The sequence below is a fragment of the Seriola dumerili genome, unplaced genomic scaffold (genome assembly GCF_002260705.1).
Source record: "Seriola dumerili isolate Sdu_G_001 unplaced genomic scaffold, Sdu_1.0 BDQW01001892.1, whole genome shotgun sequence".
Taxonomy (NCBI): Eukaryota; Metazoa; Chordata; class Actinopteri; order Carangiformes; family Carangidae; genus Seriola; species Seriola dumerili.
In genome coordinates, this window is record NW_019176147.1 from 91,253 (window position 1) to 112,140 (window position 20,888).

At 44.2% G+C, this 20,888-nt stretch overlaps 1 protein-coding gene across 1 annotated transcript in view; it reads right to left on the minus strand.

Annotated features, from left to right (window-relative positions):
• Positions 1 to 20,888, minus strand: part of ctnnd2 (catenin delta 2) — a 162,762-nt gene that overhangs the window by 67,441 nt on the left and 74,433 nt on the right. The window contains exons 11-13 of the mRNA XM_022768920.1: positions 19,064 to 19,307; positions 5,241 to 5,373; positions 2,723 to 2,936 (exon numbers count right to left, since the gene is read on the minus strand). Coding sequence (XP_022624641.1) covers positions 2,723 to 2,936; positions 5,241 to 5,373; positions 19,064 to 19,307 — 591 coding nt within the window. The remainder of the gene's footprint in view (positions 1 to 2,722; positions 2,937 to 5,240; positions 5,374 to 19,063; positions 19,308 to 20,888) is intronic.

Genomic DNA, 20,888 nt, shown 5'->3' on the forward strand with positions numbered 1-20,888 from the left:
GAGCCTTAGGCGCTGCGTGCTCGAGTTGACGGAGACAGATTCCCTCTTTTTCAGTGGGTCAGTGAATTGAAAATAAAGCAACGGTTCAATCTGGCTCAATTACCTGAACTCTCGGTCAAGTCGGAGCATATCGGAGCTTTGAGAAAAATCTTAAATTACAACTTGGAGTTGCAGAAGAAGAGCGCTGATGCTGGACGCTGCAGCGATAAGAAGAAATACAAACGTGAAACATCCAAACACTTCACTCCCCCTAAGCCTAAGTCGGGCAACATGGAGCTCCCCTCCTTTAACACGATCCGGCCTGTCCTGCTGAGAGACGAGCTGTAGGACACGCAGGTAGACTGCTGGATCACTGACTGTCCTGACGGACAGACCGCAGCCGCAGGGATGTGTGTCTGAACAGGTGGTCACCGACAAGGAGCACAGCCGTAGTCCTGTCAGCTGCAGGAGCTTTCACACGACACAACGCACCCAGGCTGTGGGTGTGTCAGCGGTTGGACAGAACACCTGGGGACGTGGAGATGTTTGTGGACTTAGGGACAAGGGCTGTGTCTCTCTCAGAGAGAAGGTGGAGGAGGAGGGAGAGGAGGGATGCAGACGCCTTGAAGCTCACCTCGACAACAGACTGGACTGGAGGTGCAACACAGCGGCTGCTGCAGGAAGGGACAGAGTCTGTTGTGTGCATTATTTTTCAGCCTTAAACCAGCGACACGCACAAACTGAACAAACGGATCGGGAGGGCTGGGCTCTGTGCCGCGGGAACGTGAAGAGGAGGATGCATTAAAAAATGCTGTTTTTCTACAGTATGCTACATGCTACACCCCCCCCCCACCCACCACACACACACACTACACAATCCTGACCTCTGCCTCATTACTTTCTGCCTCGCTGCAACAACGGGCGCTACTTCCTGCACTGGCAACTGAATCTTTGGCACAGGTGGTAAAATCCTGAGGTGAGGATCCTTCATTAAAAGGACATGATCCCTATTGAAAGCAGCTGCAGAAACTGGTCATTATCTGTATACTGTAACATACTGGTGCATGCTGCTGCAACATACAATAAGCCTGCTGACACCGGGAACAGGTCTTATGACTGAAGACGCTACAAAGACAGACCCCATGACTAAATTTCCACCACAGCAGACACGATCTTGTTGTTGAGTCTGGAAAGTCAGAGAGGACGACACAGGCAGCGACAGACTGGGACAACAGGGCTCACACACTGGGACAACCACTGGAATGTTGCCTCTAATGAGACGCTGGTTGTGTTTTCTGAAATTTAAGGAAACGAATTATCCTGCTCCAGAGAGTGTCAAGCCTTGAAATGATCATGCTCCTTACAGGCCGTACAGCAGCGCCATGTTTTCATGATCGGTTGGATAAGAAAAATCCATTTTCTCATCTGGCTCCTGGATTGGAATAACCCCCCAACCTCTCCACCCCCCCACCCCCTTCCCCCGCGGGGATTGCGGACATAGATCAGTTTCGAGAGTGAGAGCAGTATTCCTCCTGTAGCTCTTTCATGTCTCCATCCCACTCCAGGGCTGAGGGTTCCTTCGCCACGGCCACGTGAATGTGAATTAGAAAAAGGAACTGCAGATGTTATATACTCGGGGAAGAGCTGTGTGACCGGTGAGTTTACAGCACGGACCTCGGTGGGTTCAGAACCTCGAACTAATGAATCCTTTTCAGTGTTTACTGACAGGGAGTACGAACCTGCTGAGGATACGGGTGCAGTGTATCCCGGTTTGACGAGTCAACAGACAAGTCAACAGCACTTGATGAGAGGCAGGAAACAGGCAGATAGTAAACAACTCTCTCTGCCGTGTGTGTGTGTGTGTGAGTGTGTGTGTATATAAGTCAATACTGGGTGTTCTTCATCTGAGTGTGTGTGTGTGGTTGTAGATGTGCAGTTGCAGGAATGTGTGTGCATGTGAGGGCTTGTAGGAGCTAACTGTGTGTTATGCTATAGCTACATAGCTAATTCATCCATTAACAGCCGTTTACTTTCCAGTTTATAACGTTTGTGAGTTCAACATCAAAGTTCATCCCTTCACTCACCAGGAGCTGCCTCCAGAGGTGGAAAGCAACGCCGATGTTAACTCTTGATTTGCTTCTATTTCTATCACTTCTCTTCTTCTACTGAAGTTAGCATGCTAACCAGCTAGCCCCAGTCCAGCTGGACCGTATTGGCATTTCCGATAATAGCTGTGTCCTAATACAGCTGCATCTGAAGACCAATTGCATTTCGAAGGCTCCTTCAAATGCGTCTTTGGATCAGGTGGATCCTTCGTGGCCCAAACTATCCCAAGATTCATTGTGCCCCGGTAACGAAAACAATATGACAGCAGGTAGAGAGGAGGCAGAAGAGATATGGCGTTTTATAACCTCTTGTTTTGTAAAGGCAGTGATGGCTGAAGCTCCATCAGCTCCTCAACCATCAGCACCAGCCACAAGTTCATTTCTGATAATTCTAAAAATACTACGACGATTTTAGCATGAAAGGTGGTTGGAAGAAACTTCTGCCCCAGAAAAGGTGATCCACATACATATATATATATATATATATATACTGTATATATCAAGGTTGGACATTTAAACTCACGCAGGCACACAAGCAAACGCCAAAAATCCTGTGTGTTTTTTCCAGTGGAAAGAATTTAGGGAAATGCTGTGATCTCAGTTCCTGCGCAGATTGTGTTTTTGTGTTTTTGTTTTACCTGTGAGCAGCTCTCGGATCTCCACGTCTGTGGTCTTGCGCAGCAGCCGGACCAGAGCAGGAATGCCTCCGCAGTTCTTCAGGGCGATCTTGTTGTCGTCGTTGGCTTTGCCGTAAACCAGGTTCCTCAGGGCTCCGCAGGCGCTGCGGTGGACGTCGGTCATCCGGTGGTCCAACAGGTCCACCAGCAGCTGGATGCCGCCCTGCCGCCGGATCTGAGGGCAGAGGAAGGAGGAAAGGAATCAGCGTACGCTTAAATGCCTTGGTGTCGATTCCCCCTCTACAATATGTCTGCTGGTGTCTACGGGCAGAGCGCAGGAGCTGAAGATATCCGCGTTTGTTTACCTCCGTGAGAAAAAACAGTTTCACCCCTTGATGTGGTGGGTATGAGGAAAACCTAAATTTTAGGTTATCGTGTAAATATTAATTTTTCACCACACTTGGAAAATAAACAGGGCGCAGCAGCTTCTGTGGCACTGATGCAAGATTTATTTAAATGCCAGCCACTGCACTTTCTGTCCCCGTGTGTCCCCCTCGCTTTCAAACAAACAAAGAGAGAATGTAGGGCAGGCTGCCTCCTCTTCCTCTCCACAAAAACCAAAAGAAGACATTTCAGAGAAGGAGACAGTTCGGAGACGTGGCAGCTGGAACGTTGAGTCTGTGGTGCCTGAAAATAAAGGTATGAAGCCGCTTTCAGCTGATGCACCATGGGTGAAAACCTCAAACTGGGCACTGATTAGAAACTTAAGATAGACATTAGCTCCTTCAGTAATGAACCCTGTAATGAGTGTTATGCCAAAAAAAAATCACCAAACAATTAAACTTAATTAAATCAAACAACTAGCTGCCGAACTAGATTTACCCAACTCCACAAGAAAACAAATGAACAGGAAGTTGTCTCAGCAAGGACTGCAAGTAATTATTATATCTGTTACTGCTTATTTAATGAAGCTGAAAAAGAGAGGAGAGGAGGCTCTGAGCCTCTCGTCTGATTGGCTGCTGACTGTTTTCTGAATGATCCAATAAAAATAAAGCAGATTTCAGGTAAAACACTCAGAGAAACCGCATCCTGCAAAGGTTTGGATGGTGGGTCCAGGTGGGCGGGGCTTGGTGACTGCTTTGTTGTGACATCACAAAGTTCCAGAAGTGCTGACGGCTGGTTTTAAGGCTCAGTGTCTGAATACAGGCTGTGTGCATTTCCTTTAATATTTTCACACTTTTAATTGGTTAATTGGTTAAAACTAGCAGCTGATTGACTGAAATTATTGCCCACTAATATTCTTCTCTCCCCTTAGTGACTCATCCACAACTTACACAGTAAGTCAAGCACACCAAACACACACTTACAGTTGTGTTCAGTGCTGGGAGAGCGAACAGGCAGGAGGCCATTTATATCCCTCAGCATCCAGTCTTTTATTTCTCCATTCAGACTTCTCTCTCAAGGGCAAAAAACAATTTGGCCTGTGAGGTGTCGGTTTGGCAGCCTCGCTCTAAATACTCCCATACTTCACTCCCCTACAGCCCCGGCATCAGTCATCTCTCTTATACATCTCTCTCGCTCTCTCTATTTTTAATGCCAGTTGGCTGATTGCTGTTTGAAGAACTTTGTTTGCTCTCAAATCCATCGTCTCCGTGGGGATTAATAAAGTCGAAAATTGAGCGGAATTGAGTTGACATTGAAGAGACAGACGGAGCGGTTCGCTCCGAGACACGGAGCGACGGCGGCTCTAAAGGGACAGGAGGACCGGGCGGCGGGAACAGGGCGGTATTCAGAGTCGGGTTAAGTGCGCGTAATGAGGAGTTAATGCCGTCTAATGCGGAGTTTGGTGGAGCTCAGACAGCTGCACACATGTGGGATGGAGTTTCCCCTGAATAAAGACTCTCGTGCGCACACACACACACACACACACACACACACACACACACACACACACAATAACCTCAGCATACTGCAGTACAGTGTTTCTCGTGGTTCTATGTGTTAATACATAAATAAATGGAATCAGAAATGCCGCTCCTTCAGAGTAAGTCCTTCATGGAGTCATTCTGCCAAATGCAGGATTAGTTTTACCATCAACTTCCTGTGCATTACATTACATCTTTGTTTAGCACTTTTTAAACCGTCCTCACACCGTACTGTCACACGGGAATCGAACGTTGCTCTCAATACGTACATCGACTACTTCCTGGTTTCTGGCACATAAAACCAAATGAAGTTGCCTCAACGTGTTGGTGAGATATCTCGCTCAGGAGAACGAGACAGACGGACGGACGACCCCCGAAAACATGACGCCTCCGGCCGTGGCTGTCACCGGCGTGGACGCATGAAATTGTGGAAACACTTGTATTTATTGCTCTATTTGTGTATGATTTTGTAGGGAAAGTAACTAACAAAGAATGCTTGTTTTCGCGTCTGTGTATATAAAAGAGACGGTGCGAGTCAGGGGCCACCTCACGTCAACCCTCCGTGTTCGAGAGTCCCGTCTCTTGGCGTGCTTTCCCCCTTTAGAGATCAATACCTCAGATTTGATCTTGTTGTCTCCGAAGCAGAGGTGCTGGAGGTACGCGGCAGCGTTGGATTGGACTGATGGGAACTGATGCTGCAACATCTGGATCACCTCTGGCAGCTCTGGATCCCTCCAGCCAAACTCCCTACAGAGACACAAAGAGAGAAAAATACAGTGTGTTGTGATGTGAGCAGAGATAGAGGTGCGCGTGTGTGTGTGTGTGTGCGTGTGTGTGTGCGTGTGTGTGTGTGTGCGTGTGTGTGTGTAGCTGAACCTGTTACTAGGCAGCTTGCCTCCCTACTGTGACCCTGATTTAAAATGCTCACCAGAGAGACAGAGAGAGAGAGAAATGGAGGATGGAGGAGAATAAATAAAAAAAAGAAAAAGAAATAAAAAGCACATTAAACACAGATTTTAACTCGTCCTGCTCCACGTTCTGTTTAAATTATTCCCAACTAATCACCAGTAGCTGTTCGACATCCAGCGCCAACATATAAACTCAACAATCTGCCGGTAAATGAAGGTTTAATAGTGAGAATGAGCCGAAGACATCACGTCTGCCCGTGTAGAGTTTTCTCAGTGTGGTGCCTTCGTTCGGACACTGATCCTCATATTGGACTCACCTTTGCCACACGGCGTTCACCACGTAATGTAAACAACAACACAAGGACGAAACAAACAAACAAACAAACAAACAAAATATCGTAGATATTTGTAGCAAACGTTAATTACTGAAAATCCTTTTCTCAACAGCACAGTCTGTCATGTGGCTCCCTGCATATGTTTGGATTAACACAGCACACAGTCAGATAATATCAGTGTTTATTTGTTTTATTGTGGCTTTTAACAAACACCATTTCCCACAAGCCCTTAGACCTAAACACCACAGCAAGAAGAGGCCAATTCAAGAGACAGGGGTCAAGGGGTCGTGGTTAGCTCTGTAATAACAGCGGAAGTTTTTGGTGGGCAGAGATTACGAGCAGGAAGTTGTACCAATGAGTTTTGAAGAGAGCGTTGGTGTGCGGCGGCGTGTTAGGGTTTATATAGGTAAAAAAAGAAAAAGAAGAAATATGGAGCCGGGTGAGAGACGTACTCTAAAATCTGAGATCATTTAGATAAACTATAAAATATCAGCAGTAAATTCTGTGATTGACAAATATATTTACGACTTTATAATCTCAGAGAAAACTTGGATTCTCTCCTAAATTTACTGTTCTTGTTATTTCTCAGAATATTACCCTCCTCTCCGGCTCTGTCATTTTTATTGTCTTTTTTTACCTACAATGGCCCGAATACGCCGTTGTATTGATGAGCGTCATGGATCAGGATGATGATGTCCCCACGCTGCTGTGCTGGGAAGGTTTCTGCTTCTTCTAACATCGAAATTAAAGACGAGAAGATCTCTCTCGTTGGCAAAGTTGGCACATGTGGCTTACACACCCGATTCTACACATATATGTGATATAATATTTTCTGAGCTAAACAGCTTCCCTTTGCACCGTCAGTGGAAGGTGAATAACGACAGCAGCCATCTTGGATGCACTGTAAGAGCCTCCCCCTGCTGTGATGATGAATCCCTTCTTCTAACTGCCCCAGCAGCTTTGGTTTCAGTGCTTTCCGCCTCAAGGCACGCCCCAGGCACAGACACACACTCACACACACACACACACACACACTCACACACACACAGATACACACACACACACACACACAGATACACACTAAGCTCACTAACCCTATGAATGTGTGCAAAGGGCGTGTGTGTGTGAAAGAAGAAACACGGATGATTAACGTGGGAAAGATGCGATGTGAGAGAATGAAGTCACGGCGTCGGCATCAGAGGGAAGGATGGAAGTAGGGAGGCGGGGCTTATCGATGTAGATTATCTGTAGCCAACGGCAACAAAAGTTTCCTTGACAGCAACGGTTTCTAGGGACCAGCTACACCTGAGACCAGATTTTTAGTTTGGGCCAAAGTTTTATTCGATGCGTCATCCATAAACCTGAAGGTGGATGAAGGAGGAGGTGACACACTTCCTGTTCATTTCTGCTGCAAAATTTGCTTAAGCATGTTCCGCTGCTTTTGACACAGTCTCCACATGCAGTCCCTGCTGTTAAATCCTCACTTTGCACACTTTGATTTAAAATTTTTCTGACAGCTGGGAGAAGTTTGGGCTGCATACAGAAGCCCTGTTTATGTGGAAGCCATTTCTCTTTGATGTATCTTATTCTTGATGCAGCAACAGCCCAATGTCCCCGTGGAGATAATTTCAGTTCAGTCTAATCTAACATAAACACACACACACTTGCAGGTTTGCACAAACACACACATATATACAACTGAGTGCTGTAGGACAACTCAGTATGCAGCTTAGAGCAGCATTAGCTAACGCCAAGCGCACACACACACACACACACACTTACACACACACACAAGCACACTAATATAGTAGTGAGACACACACACATATATACACACTTACACACTCAGTGACTTGCATACACATCCAGCCATCAAAGGCAGTGCCAGGATTAGAAAGCTTTTGTCTCTAAGTTTCATAATGGGCCAATGGGATAAACCCAGTGTTTGAAAAATGGGGAAATTGGAGACAGAAGGAAGAGAGAATTATTTCAAAGGTTATTTTTTTTTCCGTCTCTCTCTCTCTCTTTGAAATCCTCTCTCTTTAACAATTTATTTATTTATTTTTTTAGCCTCTTGTCTCAGTGTATCTCTGTGTTTCTTTTCTCACCCCTCCCCTCCAGGCACATCCCTACACAAACACACACACACACACACACACACACACACACACACACACACACACAGCATTAACATAATACTGTTGTGATGTGCATACAGCAGCGGCGGCGGCGGCGGCGGCGGCGGCGTGTGCGTCAGTAAATATGATCAGAGATGACATGACCTTGTGTCGGTCACCTACTGGGTTAATTGAGCGATAAGACATCTAAAGTCACGGCTGAGCGAGCTGTCAGATGTGTGTATGTGTATATGTGTATTTATGTTTTTTTTTTTTTGTTTAGTTTTTTTTCTCCCACGTTGTAATTAGAGAGCGGCGATAACGTCTGTTGACACGACGCGTCTTTAATAAGCACTACACCAGGCGGCGTGATCCTCATGTGATCATTCGGTTAAGTGAAGGGTTAAACTGATCCACTGGTGAGAACAAACACAAACACTGTATTTCACGTATGTAATCGAGCGCATTTACTAAAATATTTGAACTCTAATACTTTCACTTTAAGCTGCTTTACGACTGCGACTTATTAATCCTAAAAGGTAGCTCCATGTTTCCCAGCAGCTCTCACGTTCCCGCACAAACACAACCTTCGTTACTCTGCTGCTAACATTTGTTCTCTCATAACTTATGAACCAGATGTTCAGCAGGTTTTTGTTTTTTAACCAGCAGCTGAATTATCCACAGAGGTGTCGTCCATCGCCATAACAGACGGACCAGGGGATTAAAACTGGGAGAAACGCCAACGCATTGATTCACAGACGCTCAGTTCAATGGACACAGGAAATGTTGGAGGAGCTGATCTGATGAATAAAATCCTTCATCTGGTTAAAAGACACAGTTGAAAACGACCAAGGTGTAAAAACAAAGGTGTGAAAACAAAACGCGGACACACGTGCACGGGGGAGATGATGATGTCACTGACAGGCGACGAAACGACACGTACGGGTTACCGTGATTAAAATCAGTCGGATTTCGCATTGGTTTGAAAAGTGCTGGAAACATTTGAGATAATGTAAGTTTTCACTTTTCAACATTTTCAACAACTTTGACCAAAGTTACAGAAGTTCACTTCCCTGCAGCTCAGACAGGAATTCGGTTTTGCAGTGAAATAACTAGATATTTGGAGGATTTCACCATCTCGTTCAGATGAAGCTGAACTCACAGTCAGAATCCAGTTTTACACAGAACAAGGACTGAGATCACACTTCATGGTCGGTGTGGAGATAAGGAACAGTCTTAACAACCGGTAACTCCTTCAACGGACACATGAAGGAGCGAGTGTCAAGATGGACATAAACCGTGAACCTTAACGGACGTGACTTCCTCCGCTTTACACAGAAAATAAAAATAATCGGCGCAGATCTGCTGCACGCGCGGGAATCCTCCAGAACAGCTACAGCCCCGGAGAGAGAGTGACGCGTCGCAGCAGATCCGACTCATCGCACACGGCCTCAGGCTGAGAAAATCTAATGTAAATGTTCAACATACAGGCGACGAACCAGACTAAGATACTGTACAGCACGCTCTGACGGACTGAGCATACTGCTCACATGTTGTGTAATGTGTGTTGCTGTTCTGTGATGTGTCTCCGAAACAAAACTAAATATTGAAGAAAGAGCGGAAATAATAATCTAAATAAAACGAGGAGACTGTGTCTTCGCTCCTGTGCGTGTTCTGCCCCAGAAAGCCGTGCGATAATGGTTCATTCATTCACTAACTCAACCCTGGAGCTGTACTGCTTTTTACTCAGCGTCATCTCTCTCTCTCTCTCTCTCTCTCTCTCTCGCTGTGTTTGTGTGTGTTTCACTCGTTCCAGAGAGAAGGGAACACAGGAGGATACGGTGCTCCCAGTCCCAAACAATGTGTGACAACATCACAGCAGGATGTGCAAATACGACTGAGCCATCTGTGAACTTTTGGGCAAAAGTGTTCACTGAGGGAATGTTTGCACTGTTTTAGTGTTGGAGCGGAGCAAAGAATATGCAGGATGTTTGGCTAGCTCTGAAAAACAAGAGAATCCTACTTGAACTGGAAAAAAAAAAAAAAAAAAAAAGTATCATACCAGTGTATGTGTGTTAGTGACTTTCACAGCCCTGGAGCGAATTAAAAAGCAGGCTGTCGTAACACCTACGATGCCCTGCTCACAGATATTCAGCCGGATCGGAGGCTACAGTGAGTCGCTATCGGAAAAGTGACGGGACAGGCCGGAGCTAGCTGGTTAGCGTGCTAGCTTCAGTGGAAGAAAACAGACGTGACAGAGACAAGAGTTGCTTTCCACCTCTGGAGACAGCTGTTGAGTGAGTGAAGGAACAAAGTTGGATTCAAAACAGCTGTTAACGCTAACGTTAGCTATGTAGCGATAGCAAAACTTACAAATAGCTCCATAGTTCTGAGTCTGCATTGGTGCTTGGACCCCAGTATCCCCAGCTTCAGCCACCTGGTACAACTCCAAATCCAGTTGGGCTTTTCTTATCCTTGCTCTCATACCGGACCAGTCTGGACTCATCGCAATTCTAACCTTGACCTTTAACCTTTTCTTTTTTCTTTTGAACTTACAAGATGCAAATGGACTCATCGGACTGCAGAAACGAGGCAATTATAACAGCAGACCGGCTAAAAAGTCGGAAGATTTCTGTTTGTTCGACACTGTTTTGCTTGTTCTGTGAAAGCACAAGGAGCCAGTTCACATGACTTCCTGAAACTAATTTGGACGGCAAGTTTAATCTCAACCCTGCTGCAGATATCTTCACTCCAAGGCACTTTGAGGCAAACAGCTGATCTAAATGTCACCTCTTTCTTTACCTTCTCTTTCTGCCGCTTCAGTGCTTCCTATAAATAAGTCTATTTCTTTTGTTTAACTGTTAATTAGAATTAAGGAGGAAAAGAACCGAATAAAGTTTTCTTCACCGACGCTCTCCCTCTCACACGAAACGTGCGTCCATGTATGTGTGTATGCACGTGCGCTGTTGTGCATCGACGTGTGTGACTCTAAAATCCCCCAAGAGAACCTAATGTGTCATTTGGCGACTCAGTGGACTGGGACAAAGTACTGACAAACTGTCAATCCACCCTTTGTTTCCAGCCAACCAGGTGGGCTATCTCGCATCACCACTCGTCTCGGCGCGCGTGCGCGCGTGTGTGTGTGTGTGTGTGTGTTTCCGTGTGCGATCGTGTCACCCACAGCCAAAACATTTACACCACAATACGATGACGCCAGGCTGTAGGCAAACCCAACAATTAAACCTGGTAAATAAATAAACTCTCTATGAATTATGTATTGAGAAAGCAGGGCGAGGTGCTGTAATGTGCGGGCTGCGAGGCAGATAAAGCTCACTTCTATATCAGGCTGAATGGATTTCCTGTGAGTCAGGGTTTTTTGGTGGAATAGAGCGATTTGAAACCACAGAGCCAACTATGCGATTTGTGTTGGGTATATTTCTGTGTGTGTGTTGCCATCACTGCAGGACTCTCGGGGGGGAGTGTGTGTGTGTGTGTGTGTGTGTGTGTGTGGAAGAAATTGAGATGTGTCTGATGAGTCATTCCCCTGAATGACGGACAGAAACGCAGAGACGGACGGGTTGGGTAAAACCCGCAGAGTAAACCGACAGAAGAAGAAAAGAGGCGGAAGAATAAAAGGAAGTTAAAAATAAAAAGACAAAAGAGCGCCGACTCGTTTTTTTTTTTTTTGCAGCAGGACGTCTATAACAACTTCAGGTGGCTGATTAACAACAAAACATTACTGTGTATTTATAGCAACCTAGAATCAAATACAATAGAACAGCCCTCAGTGTCACATCTGTTGGTGTCACAAACTGATCTCAGACCAGCAGCAGCAGAGCACCGGGGATCTGTTTACAATATGTTCAACTGATGGATACAGTAATTAGCACGGTAACTGATTAATGATGGACAACACTGGTTGCACTCAACAGTCCATGTAATTGTCCTTGCAGTGATGTTGTAGCATGAGCTCACCCCGTTTTCTTTATCAGCTCTCATTTGTCTCTCTCTCTCTCTCTCTCTCTCTCTCTCCGGACCCCCAAGTGTCATCTGTTCTTTACTGAACAGCGTGTAATTCAGATGGGATACTTCACAGTTGTGTATGGACCGCAGTTACATGTGGCAGCAAATAGCCTCATTAAACTTTTTAAGTCCACAAACTCAGATCCGCCGCTGGGCGAAGCAACAACAAGCAGAAGCAGTTTCGCATGAAGGCCACCGTGAAAATAAAACTAAAACAAACACATTTTAAGAGAAAAGTTTTGTAAAAAGTCATTATATTATATAAAAAAACAAATAAAAAGAATCAGAATTTTCTGAATTATGTTGGTGTATAAGTAGGGAGGAGGGGCAGTGTGTCATCTTACATGTCAAGATAAGGGACAATCAGAGGTTATAGGGAAAAGTAATTAAGAGAAAGGAAATCTGACAATTTAGCATCATCATCATATGTTTTAGGATTGGACAACCACCAATATTTTTTGTCTTTAAAAGAGATCAGATGGTGATACGTAGCCTAATATCTGTTTCCAAGCGGTACGAGATCAACGTGTCAGCAGTTATGACGAACCGATTCGACCACATGATTCCTGAGAAACATAATGACTGGATGTGTTTGAAACACTGGTTGGAGGGTTAATAAGAGGGTTATTCTCCTCAGTTTCCACTTTTACTTTCTGATTCTTAATGCAGATTATGAATTTTCACAAACAATTCAACGTTATACCTTCATTCACTAAATACACAACTTTTTAAAATCTAAATTCCTACTTCCTTAACAGAAGAAATTATGATTTTATACTTGAAACTTTGTCTTTTTCATCCATGGCCCCCTAGAGTGATACCATATATCAAAGAATTAGGTTAGTCTTCACACTTGCTAATAGTTGCTGACGTTAGCAAGTGATCTGAGCATCTTCACATTATCGCTTCATTCCTCGTATAAGAGAAAACTGCAGATAAAGAGCCAGAGAACAGAATGTGGAAGTCTTGTCTTTCATTGTAGAACATATTCACTTATCCACCACCCACCGCGCAAAACCAATAGGTGACATCAGGACACTCCTTTTCTTCTTGCTTTGATCTTGGTGAAAATGACGCAACACACTCAGGAGGCGAGTCCAGAGAGTAAAACCAAAGTTCATTTTCTAGAAGTTTCAGAGCTCGATAGCGTGACGATACCGCACGAGTCAGTGATGTGTCATTAAAAACCCGCGGAGGCGATATCTCTCCTTACGTCTCAGGAGGATCTGATACTGATAGTTTTGCATTCATCTTCTCATCTATTTATTCAATGTACATATTTACAGTTAAACCACGTTTTCTTCTGGAGACATATTTCCTTCTTACACCTTTCAGTGTAATAGTGTTCTGTGTTCATTGATTAGCACAGAGGTTAGACGTGTCGTCCGGGAAATGTTAGAGAACTGTGTCACTGTCTCCGACGAACGGGCCTTTCAGGTAAATATAATACTGAAGTACAAATCCCTTCAACGCATATAAAACCGGCAATGTCTGAAAATGAATCGTAGGTGTGTGTCATGGCGACCCCACCTTGACCCCGATGTGCAAAGGAGGTTAGAGGGACAAATGAATAGTTGGGAAAGGAGGGAGAGAAAGTGCAAGAAAGACTGAGGCAGAGAGAAAATTAGAAAAGGGAAAAGAGAGGTGTGTGTGTGTGTGTGTGTGTGTGTGTGTGTGTGTGTGTGTGTGTGTGTGTGTGTGTGTCATCCAGACGGTGTGATGGTATGGCTGACTGACTGGCCCACTGAGGCTGGAAGAGATGAAGGAAAGGTCAGGAGATGTCAGGCAGAGCTGAGAGAGAGACACACACACACACACACACACACACACACACACACACACACACACACACTGAATATGGATCACAGATTCATACTGTGCTCATGAGCATGAAATAAAATGAGGCACTTTTATGGTGGGGTCAGATCCTGTCTAGCACAAATCTTTCTTTGTGCTTGCAGGAACGTTTCCAGAAATTACCGGCAGGCTGAAGGAGGAAGAAGCGTTGGAGTACATAAGAGGCTGTTTCCACGGTAACGTACCTTGATTTGCCAGATTGTGCCGGTGTGTGGTTTGACAAATCAGCTGACTGTTTTTGTCTGAGGCTTTCGCAGGATAAAGGTATCATTAGTGAGCCAGCTGCAGACGGCGCCAAATGACCTCACACCTCTTCAGTTATCATGTATTTACTGTGATGGGTGGTTTTATTCATCAACATTGTTTTTTTTATCTCCACATTGAGTTGATATCGGCTCCTTCACTTCATCAGAGACGTTTGAGTGTTTCTGTAGGTCACGTTGTAGCTGACGAGCCAAGTCTTGATTTAGAAAATTGAGTTAAATGAAATGTAACTTCTTTTTTTTTTTTAATCACAAAAACTATGACATATTACAATTTTCATTAAAGGGACTATTTGTAAGTTTTCTCTGCCGCCGAACGTGTTTTCCCTACACATATCGTGCTTCTCTACCAATTGGGGGTTCATTATCTTGCCCAAGGACACATCGAAATGCGACGTGGAGGAGCCGGGAATCGAACCACCGACTTTCCAATTAATGGACGACCCGCTCTCCCTCCTGAGCCACAGCCGTTTATAAAGACAAGAGGTTATAATGGGCCGTGTGAGCAGAGCTACGTCTTCAGGGCGAATTGGAGGCTACAGTGAGTCGCTATCGGAAACACCTAACCTCGCTAGCTGGGGCTAGCTGGTTAGCATGCAGTACAGGACAAGAAGTGATAGAGACGAGAGTCAACATTGGCGTTGATTTCCACCTCTGGAGACAGCTGTTGGTGATTTAAGGAACGAAGTTTGATGCTGAACTCACAACATGTCTCCTAAACTGGTAAGTAAACAGCTGCTAATGCTAACGTTAGCTATGCAGCAATAGCAAAACTTACAAATAGCTCGTTTAATGAATAATTACCAATCAATAATGTGAAATACAGATCAATGAGAGTCTAAATATTCAATGACATGCATGCACCCCAGGAAACCACTCACTGCAGTTCCTGATTGTTCCTGTATGACAGCTAGCACGTTGTTAGCTAACATGACGTCTCTGCAAGCAATATTAGCTAATGTTGTGTCTTTGTCAGCACCGTTAGCTCTGGGATGAACAGTAGTGACGGTTTGTTGATTATATGCATCCACAATCCCACTGAAAATTAGACAGGTGATAAACCATGAAAACATACAGGCTAGCACTGCTAACAGGCTAGCTAACGTTAACATATCATTATCAAGAGCCGTACAGTATGTTCTGTAGCCATACAGTACCATAATGATATGTTAGTGACATGGCTCTGATCTCAGGAGCGTGCCATCTTACATCTTCCTCTTGATGTGTGACTTCTTGACAGTTAAACTTTCTCACTTTCTGGCAGAGAGAGTTCACCAGAAAGATCAATACCACTAAATCACAAATCAAAATTAGGTGCCAAAATTAACACTGAGCAAGCCACATGAATACAACGGTCACAAAGCACGTTGAGAAAATCACCAGGACGGACAATGGAGACAAACGAGTGACCGAATAAATCAACAAGTAGATAAATGAATGGAGTGATGGATGGAGAGATGGAAAGCCCAAGGAGAGAATGAGGAATATTTACAATTTAAAAAAACAAGAGGCTCTGGTGAGCCATGTTGCAAATTTCCAAAAAAAAAAAAAATCAATTATTATTAATTACTTAAATTTTTCATCTATCTTAAAACTGATTAGACTTTTTAAATAACTTATTATTTGTGAGTGTTTTCGGGTCACAGTGGATGTCAATATTATGCAATGCCGTAATTAAATGCCAAGTCCTTTTGAAAGCCAGTACTCTCATCTAACGTCTGATTCAGAATCCATATAAATGCTAAAGCAAAGGTGATCCCTGTCTATTACAGCACTTTGCATAAATGAGTGACAATACAAATGTGAAATGTCGTCATGCTGCCGTTAACATTAACATCTGCGTCTGCTGGTGTCATATCGAGAGGATGGAGAGGTTCGGTGGATGAGACAAAGGTAAGATAGATAAGACAGAATGTATATATGTATAAATAAATACTTGGATTACTTTGTCATTCTTTGCTCGGCTTGATTTTGATTCCACACAAGGAATTCTGGGTCGTACCTATCGAGGGGGGACAGGCAGAGAGAAACAAGAGAGAGGTATATGTTGGCTGTCTGGCAACAAATTATTCAATAACCAACGATACTGATGATAAGTAAGTGGAAATCAATATATATACTATATATACTGTATATATATATATATAGCCACTAGACTCGTCTTTCTCTCTCAACATTTGGTTATCAGGCAGTGGTGGAGGAGGTGGGCAGGGTGACGGACATGCACTTAGAGCAGGTGGTGGGGAGATGGTGGGTATGTCAGGTAAAGAGAGGGTCTTGCCTTGTTCCTTTCATACACCAAACTAACCGATGGCCGCTGCAACGTGGAGCGTTTCAAACACCTAGATGCGAATTCTGAATGTTTTTAAACTGGTTTTCAGAAACCGTAGATTTACACTCTACTATATATATATATATTATATATTTCATGTCCGCTGTGTTTAAAGTGTCATCCCCTTTTTAAAGGAATACACCATTTTTTTATGATGTTGGCCTGTTAGTCAACTTAGCTGTTGAATGATAAATAGATGACAACGCTGCCCATTTGTACATGTAGTTGTGTGTAGTTGAAGGTGAGTATCTTTATCTCAGAAAAGCAGGACTTGTACCAGAGAAGCTTAATGGTGAGTAAATGACAAGCTGAGCTGCTAAGCCTGTTTTATGGTGGTTAAATTTAAACAAGATAATAATAGAATAATATAAAATATGTATTTTTAGCAGCTACTTTTTTTCCCACATTGACTCAAGTGGTGGCAAACGATGATTAATGCAGTTGCTCACCTGAAAGTTACAGCTCATCTTCTACACTCAGTACGTCTTATTTAAAAAATGTCCTTTTAAATCAATGAAAGTTCATTTTTATTAATATGCTGCTAGTTTCCTATATTCCACACACTGATAGATTACATATTGATTTATGCCTGGTGAGGCGTGTAGGAATAATCTAATGCAAATGATTGTGGTGTTAGCACTCAACAGCTACGTTGACCCATTGACCAGTCGCCCAAACACTGGGTATTAATCGTGGTGATATTCTATATTTTTCTTATTGTCAGCAAATTCCATGAAAAAAACAAAAAACAAAAAACAAAACCAATCGTTAATTGATCATTTCATGTTTATCTCCTCTGCAGTCACAGCCTGGCGTAGGTAAGACTTCAGACTTCAATTGACATGTTCCTTCATTATGATGAACACGGGCCTTGTAGTTTATCTCAGCCCCACATATACATGTACTGTCCTGGTGCTGTAAATACCCACAGGAACACCAGGTGTGTATTAATCCGCAGCTGAAAATAGTCCCCAACAAATGCACGGTTTACGCCAAGTTTCACTTACGTTAGCTAGAAACTACAACACCCAGCTGTTTTAGGAAATGAAAAAAAGAAAAAAGAAACAATAAATCTGTGATCAATTTTTTTAAACGTCTTCACTGAGAATGAGCTTGTGGCTGACGCAGTGAAGAGGCCAAAAAAAAAAAACATTAATGAGATGGTTTTGGTCTTTTTATGGGATTTGTTGACATAAAAAAAATATAATATCCTATAAAACACACTTTTCCAAACATTTCCTCTTTGAGCTGAAGGACGGCAGCAGCGCAGCGAGTAACCATGAAGACCGGACACCTACAGGATCAGAAGGTCGCTGTGTGAGCAACCCTGAGGGGGGGGGGGACCCTCACTTTAACGCAATGTGGACAACAAAGCTACTGAAATAGCACTGACTTGTGCATGTTGTGAATGTAAAGCAAAATGCCATGCATCACCGGTCAGTCCTTTCAACGTAGCGGTGCAGATGTGCGGATGCTGGAAGCTGCACGACAATGATGCCAGAGCTCGAGAGTGAACAAACAGACAACAGATGTGAGTGCAATGTGCACGGAGAAAATAAACACTTGGACGATGGGTGGAGGAAAGAGCGATGGCGACAACGACCAGAGTCACCTGCGCTAACGACACACTCTGGTGTTTCCAAATGTTTCCATAGACTGAAGCGATTCAGCACAAAGTGACTTCCTCATTAGAAATACTTAATATGTGAGAAAATAATATAATATATAAATATGTGAGTCCTGCTTACACCTGAGTTGAAGTGTCACAGAGAGAGACACTTCAGCTTTAATTAGGCTGCTCCTGACTCTGACAGCTAGTCTGTGTAGTCATTAGTCAGAAAGAAGAAGCTAACAAAGAGAAATCCACACAATTGGAGTAGTGTTTCAAACTTAATTTGAACTAGGACCAAAGAACGATATAAAGAAAAAGCTATTATTCTGTCTCTGTGTGGATCTCTCTCTTACTCTTTTCGTCTGTCACTGCCTCTCTCTCTCTCTTTCTCTCTCTCTCTCTCACACACTCACACTTCACGCCGAGCTCTCTCGGTCTGAAAGCAGACTTCATGCAGACTTTCCACATTAACTGTGTCTTCCTTCCTACTGCACAGAACGGGACTGATTGTCACTGACGCAGAGGCGCTTTAAGTTCCTAACAGCAATGGCAAACTCTTAAATTGGCCCTAGAGGTGTGTGCAGGCATTCATACGGCAGTGTGAACAAGCCCCCAACACCAGGCAAACCAGAGAGGACAGTGAAAGATGTGGCGTGATGTGTGCCTCATACTAAAGCCCAGATTCAGCCGTTTACTGAAACTCGACCGTCAAATCCTGACAGTCAATTATCTGTCGAGGTGCTACAAACTGTTTTGGTGTCACCATGTCACACTTCCAACTTGGACACTCTTTTGTGGATTGCACTTAAAGCTCTTTTTCTTTGTCACAGTTAAAGCTTAATGTTCTCCAGGTTATTGTTATTGATATATCTTTGATTTGGTGAATCTGGCCCTCAGTAAGTTCAGTGAAAGTGGAAAGGGAGCAGAACAAAGGGCTTCATCAACAAGCCAGAGCTTAATCCAAGTGAATATGTTTTGTTTTTTCCTCACCTTGGGTCCTTCTGGATGCTGTCCACGGATGGAGACCGGCCCAGGGCAGCCTCGGGCGGGAGGGCGGGGCCCGACTTGCTGTAAGGCGACTCAGTGGACGGGCAGAACTGCAGAGTACGGTACGGGTTGGCGTAGTCGGCCGCCCCGCCTCCTGTGGCGAAGCTGCCTCTCTGAAAAGTGGCGGTGGCGCTCTGGCTTCCCGTTCGCTGCAAGGGGATTGGGTCGACACCGGGGGAGGGCGGGGCTAAAGCGGGAAGAGGAGCGTAGGGACAGAGCAGATAGTTGAGGACCTCTTGGTACAACTGGTTCACCACTGGGTTTGATGTAGCCGAGGAGTGGCCAAGGGTCGGGGGACAAAGAAACCGCAACCAAACACGAGGATGCACATAAAACACACACGCACACTCACACACACACACACACACACACACACACACACACACATGCACACACACACACATGCACACACACACACACACAATGAGTAAAAAGCAACAACACCAGCACCGATGGAACAAAACAGCACAGAAGAAGAAAAAAAGCAGAAAGGGAAGAAGCAAAAAATAAGTAAAAGTAAATAAATGAGACAAACTTCCAACTGAACATGTGGAGTAAGATCAGGTGATAAATGCGATCGTACCAAATGAGTTTCAGATCTTCATTTGGGTGTAAAATCACAGACAGACTGAAGCACAAAATCAAATCAGGCACACAGACATCGTTAACAGAAAAATAAACACAGGTCGCAGGTAAAACCCGCCGCACCTGGGGATCAAGGTTTTAGAGATAAATGCCCCCAACTTCAGGGTTAACAAACTAGAGGGGCCCCATGCCCCCCAATAATAATAATAATGATAATAATAATAATAATAATAATAATGATGGTTATTCATCATTTTACAACAGATCCCTTCAGGTGGTTCAGTGAAATGAGCTCTGTGACAAACAAAAGACTTTTGATCAGCAGGATAATCATCAGAAATGAAAACCACTTTGTCATTTTTTGAAGCCTAAATTCGATCACCAGGAGGTGGACTGGTGAGTGGATCAGTTTTTCGTGATGTGGGGCGTGATGACGTTTAACACAGACCTTATGTGGTCAACACAGACGCTGAAAATCTGACTAATCTCTCAGGTTTAAGGACTCGTTTCCTGCGGCACCTAAACTAATCTCCTCCTCATGCTCCTATAACCTCCCAGTTTACATTCTCCTTAATTGTGTGTATTACAAAACAGAATCAGCAGTTGAACAGCAGCCGCCGTTACGTTGATCCCGGAGGTTTTCGGGGGTCTCGGCGCCCGAGTGTGTGATTCACCCTCGCTGTGAGCTCTCGGACCCTTCGCAACCTTCGCAACCTTCGCAACCTCCTTCGTCAGTCTCAAACAGAGAGAGGGATTCAGTTCAGGAAAAACATTGGGGCAGTTCCACCGGCTCGCTGCGAGGGAGGTGAAGTGGGTCACTGCGTGTGTGTGTGTGTGTGTGTGTGTGTGTGTAACTAGATAACTGCAGGGACCTTGACTAGGCCTGAGGAAATTCACCTGTGATGTGAAGTCGGCTGTGAATTGTTGTCTGCTTTGTTTCCAACTCTGTTCGTCATCTTGAAACTATTTGAACTGACCTTGAATCACAGCCAGGCGTCAACAGCTACTTTGTGTTGCACAGAAAAATAAAAAGAAGTGAAAGGCAGATCTAAGCTGTTGTGTTATGTTTGACAGACAGTGTGGGGGTTTTATTTCTTTATTTATTTTTTTGCTGCTGCTGTCGTGAGTCGTGACTGACATCCGCGCACACAAAGATGAAGATGAAGACTGTTATTGCGTACGG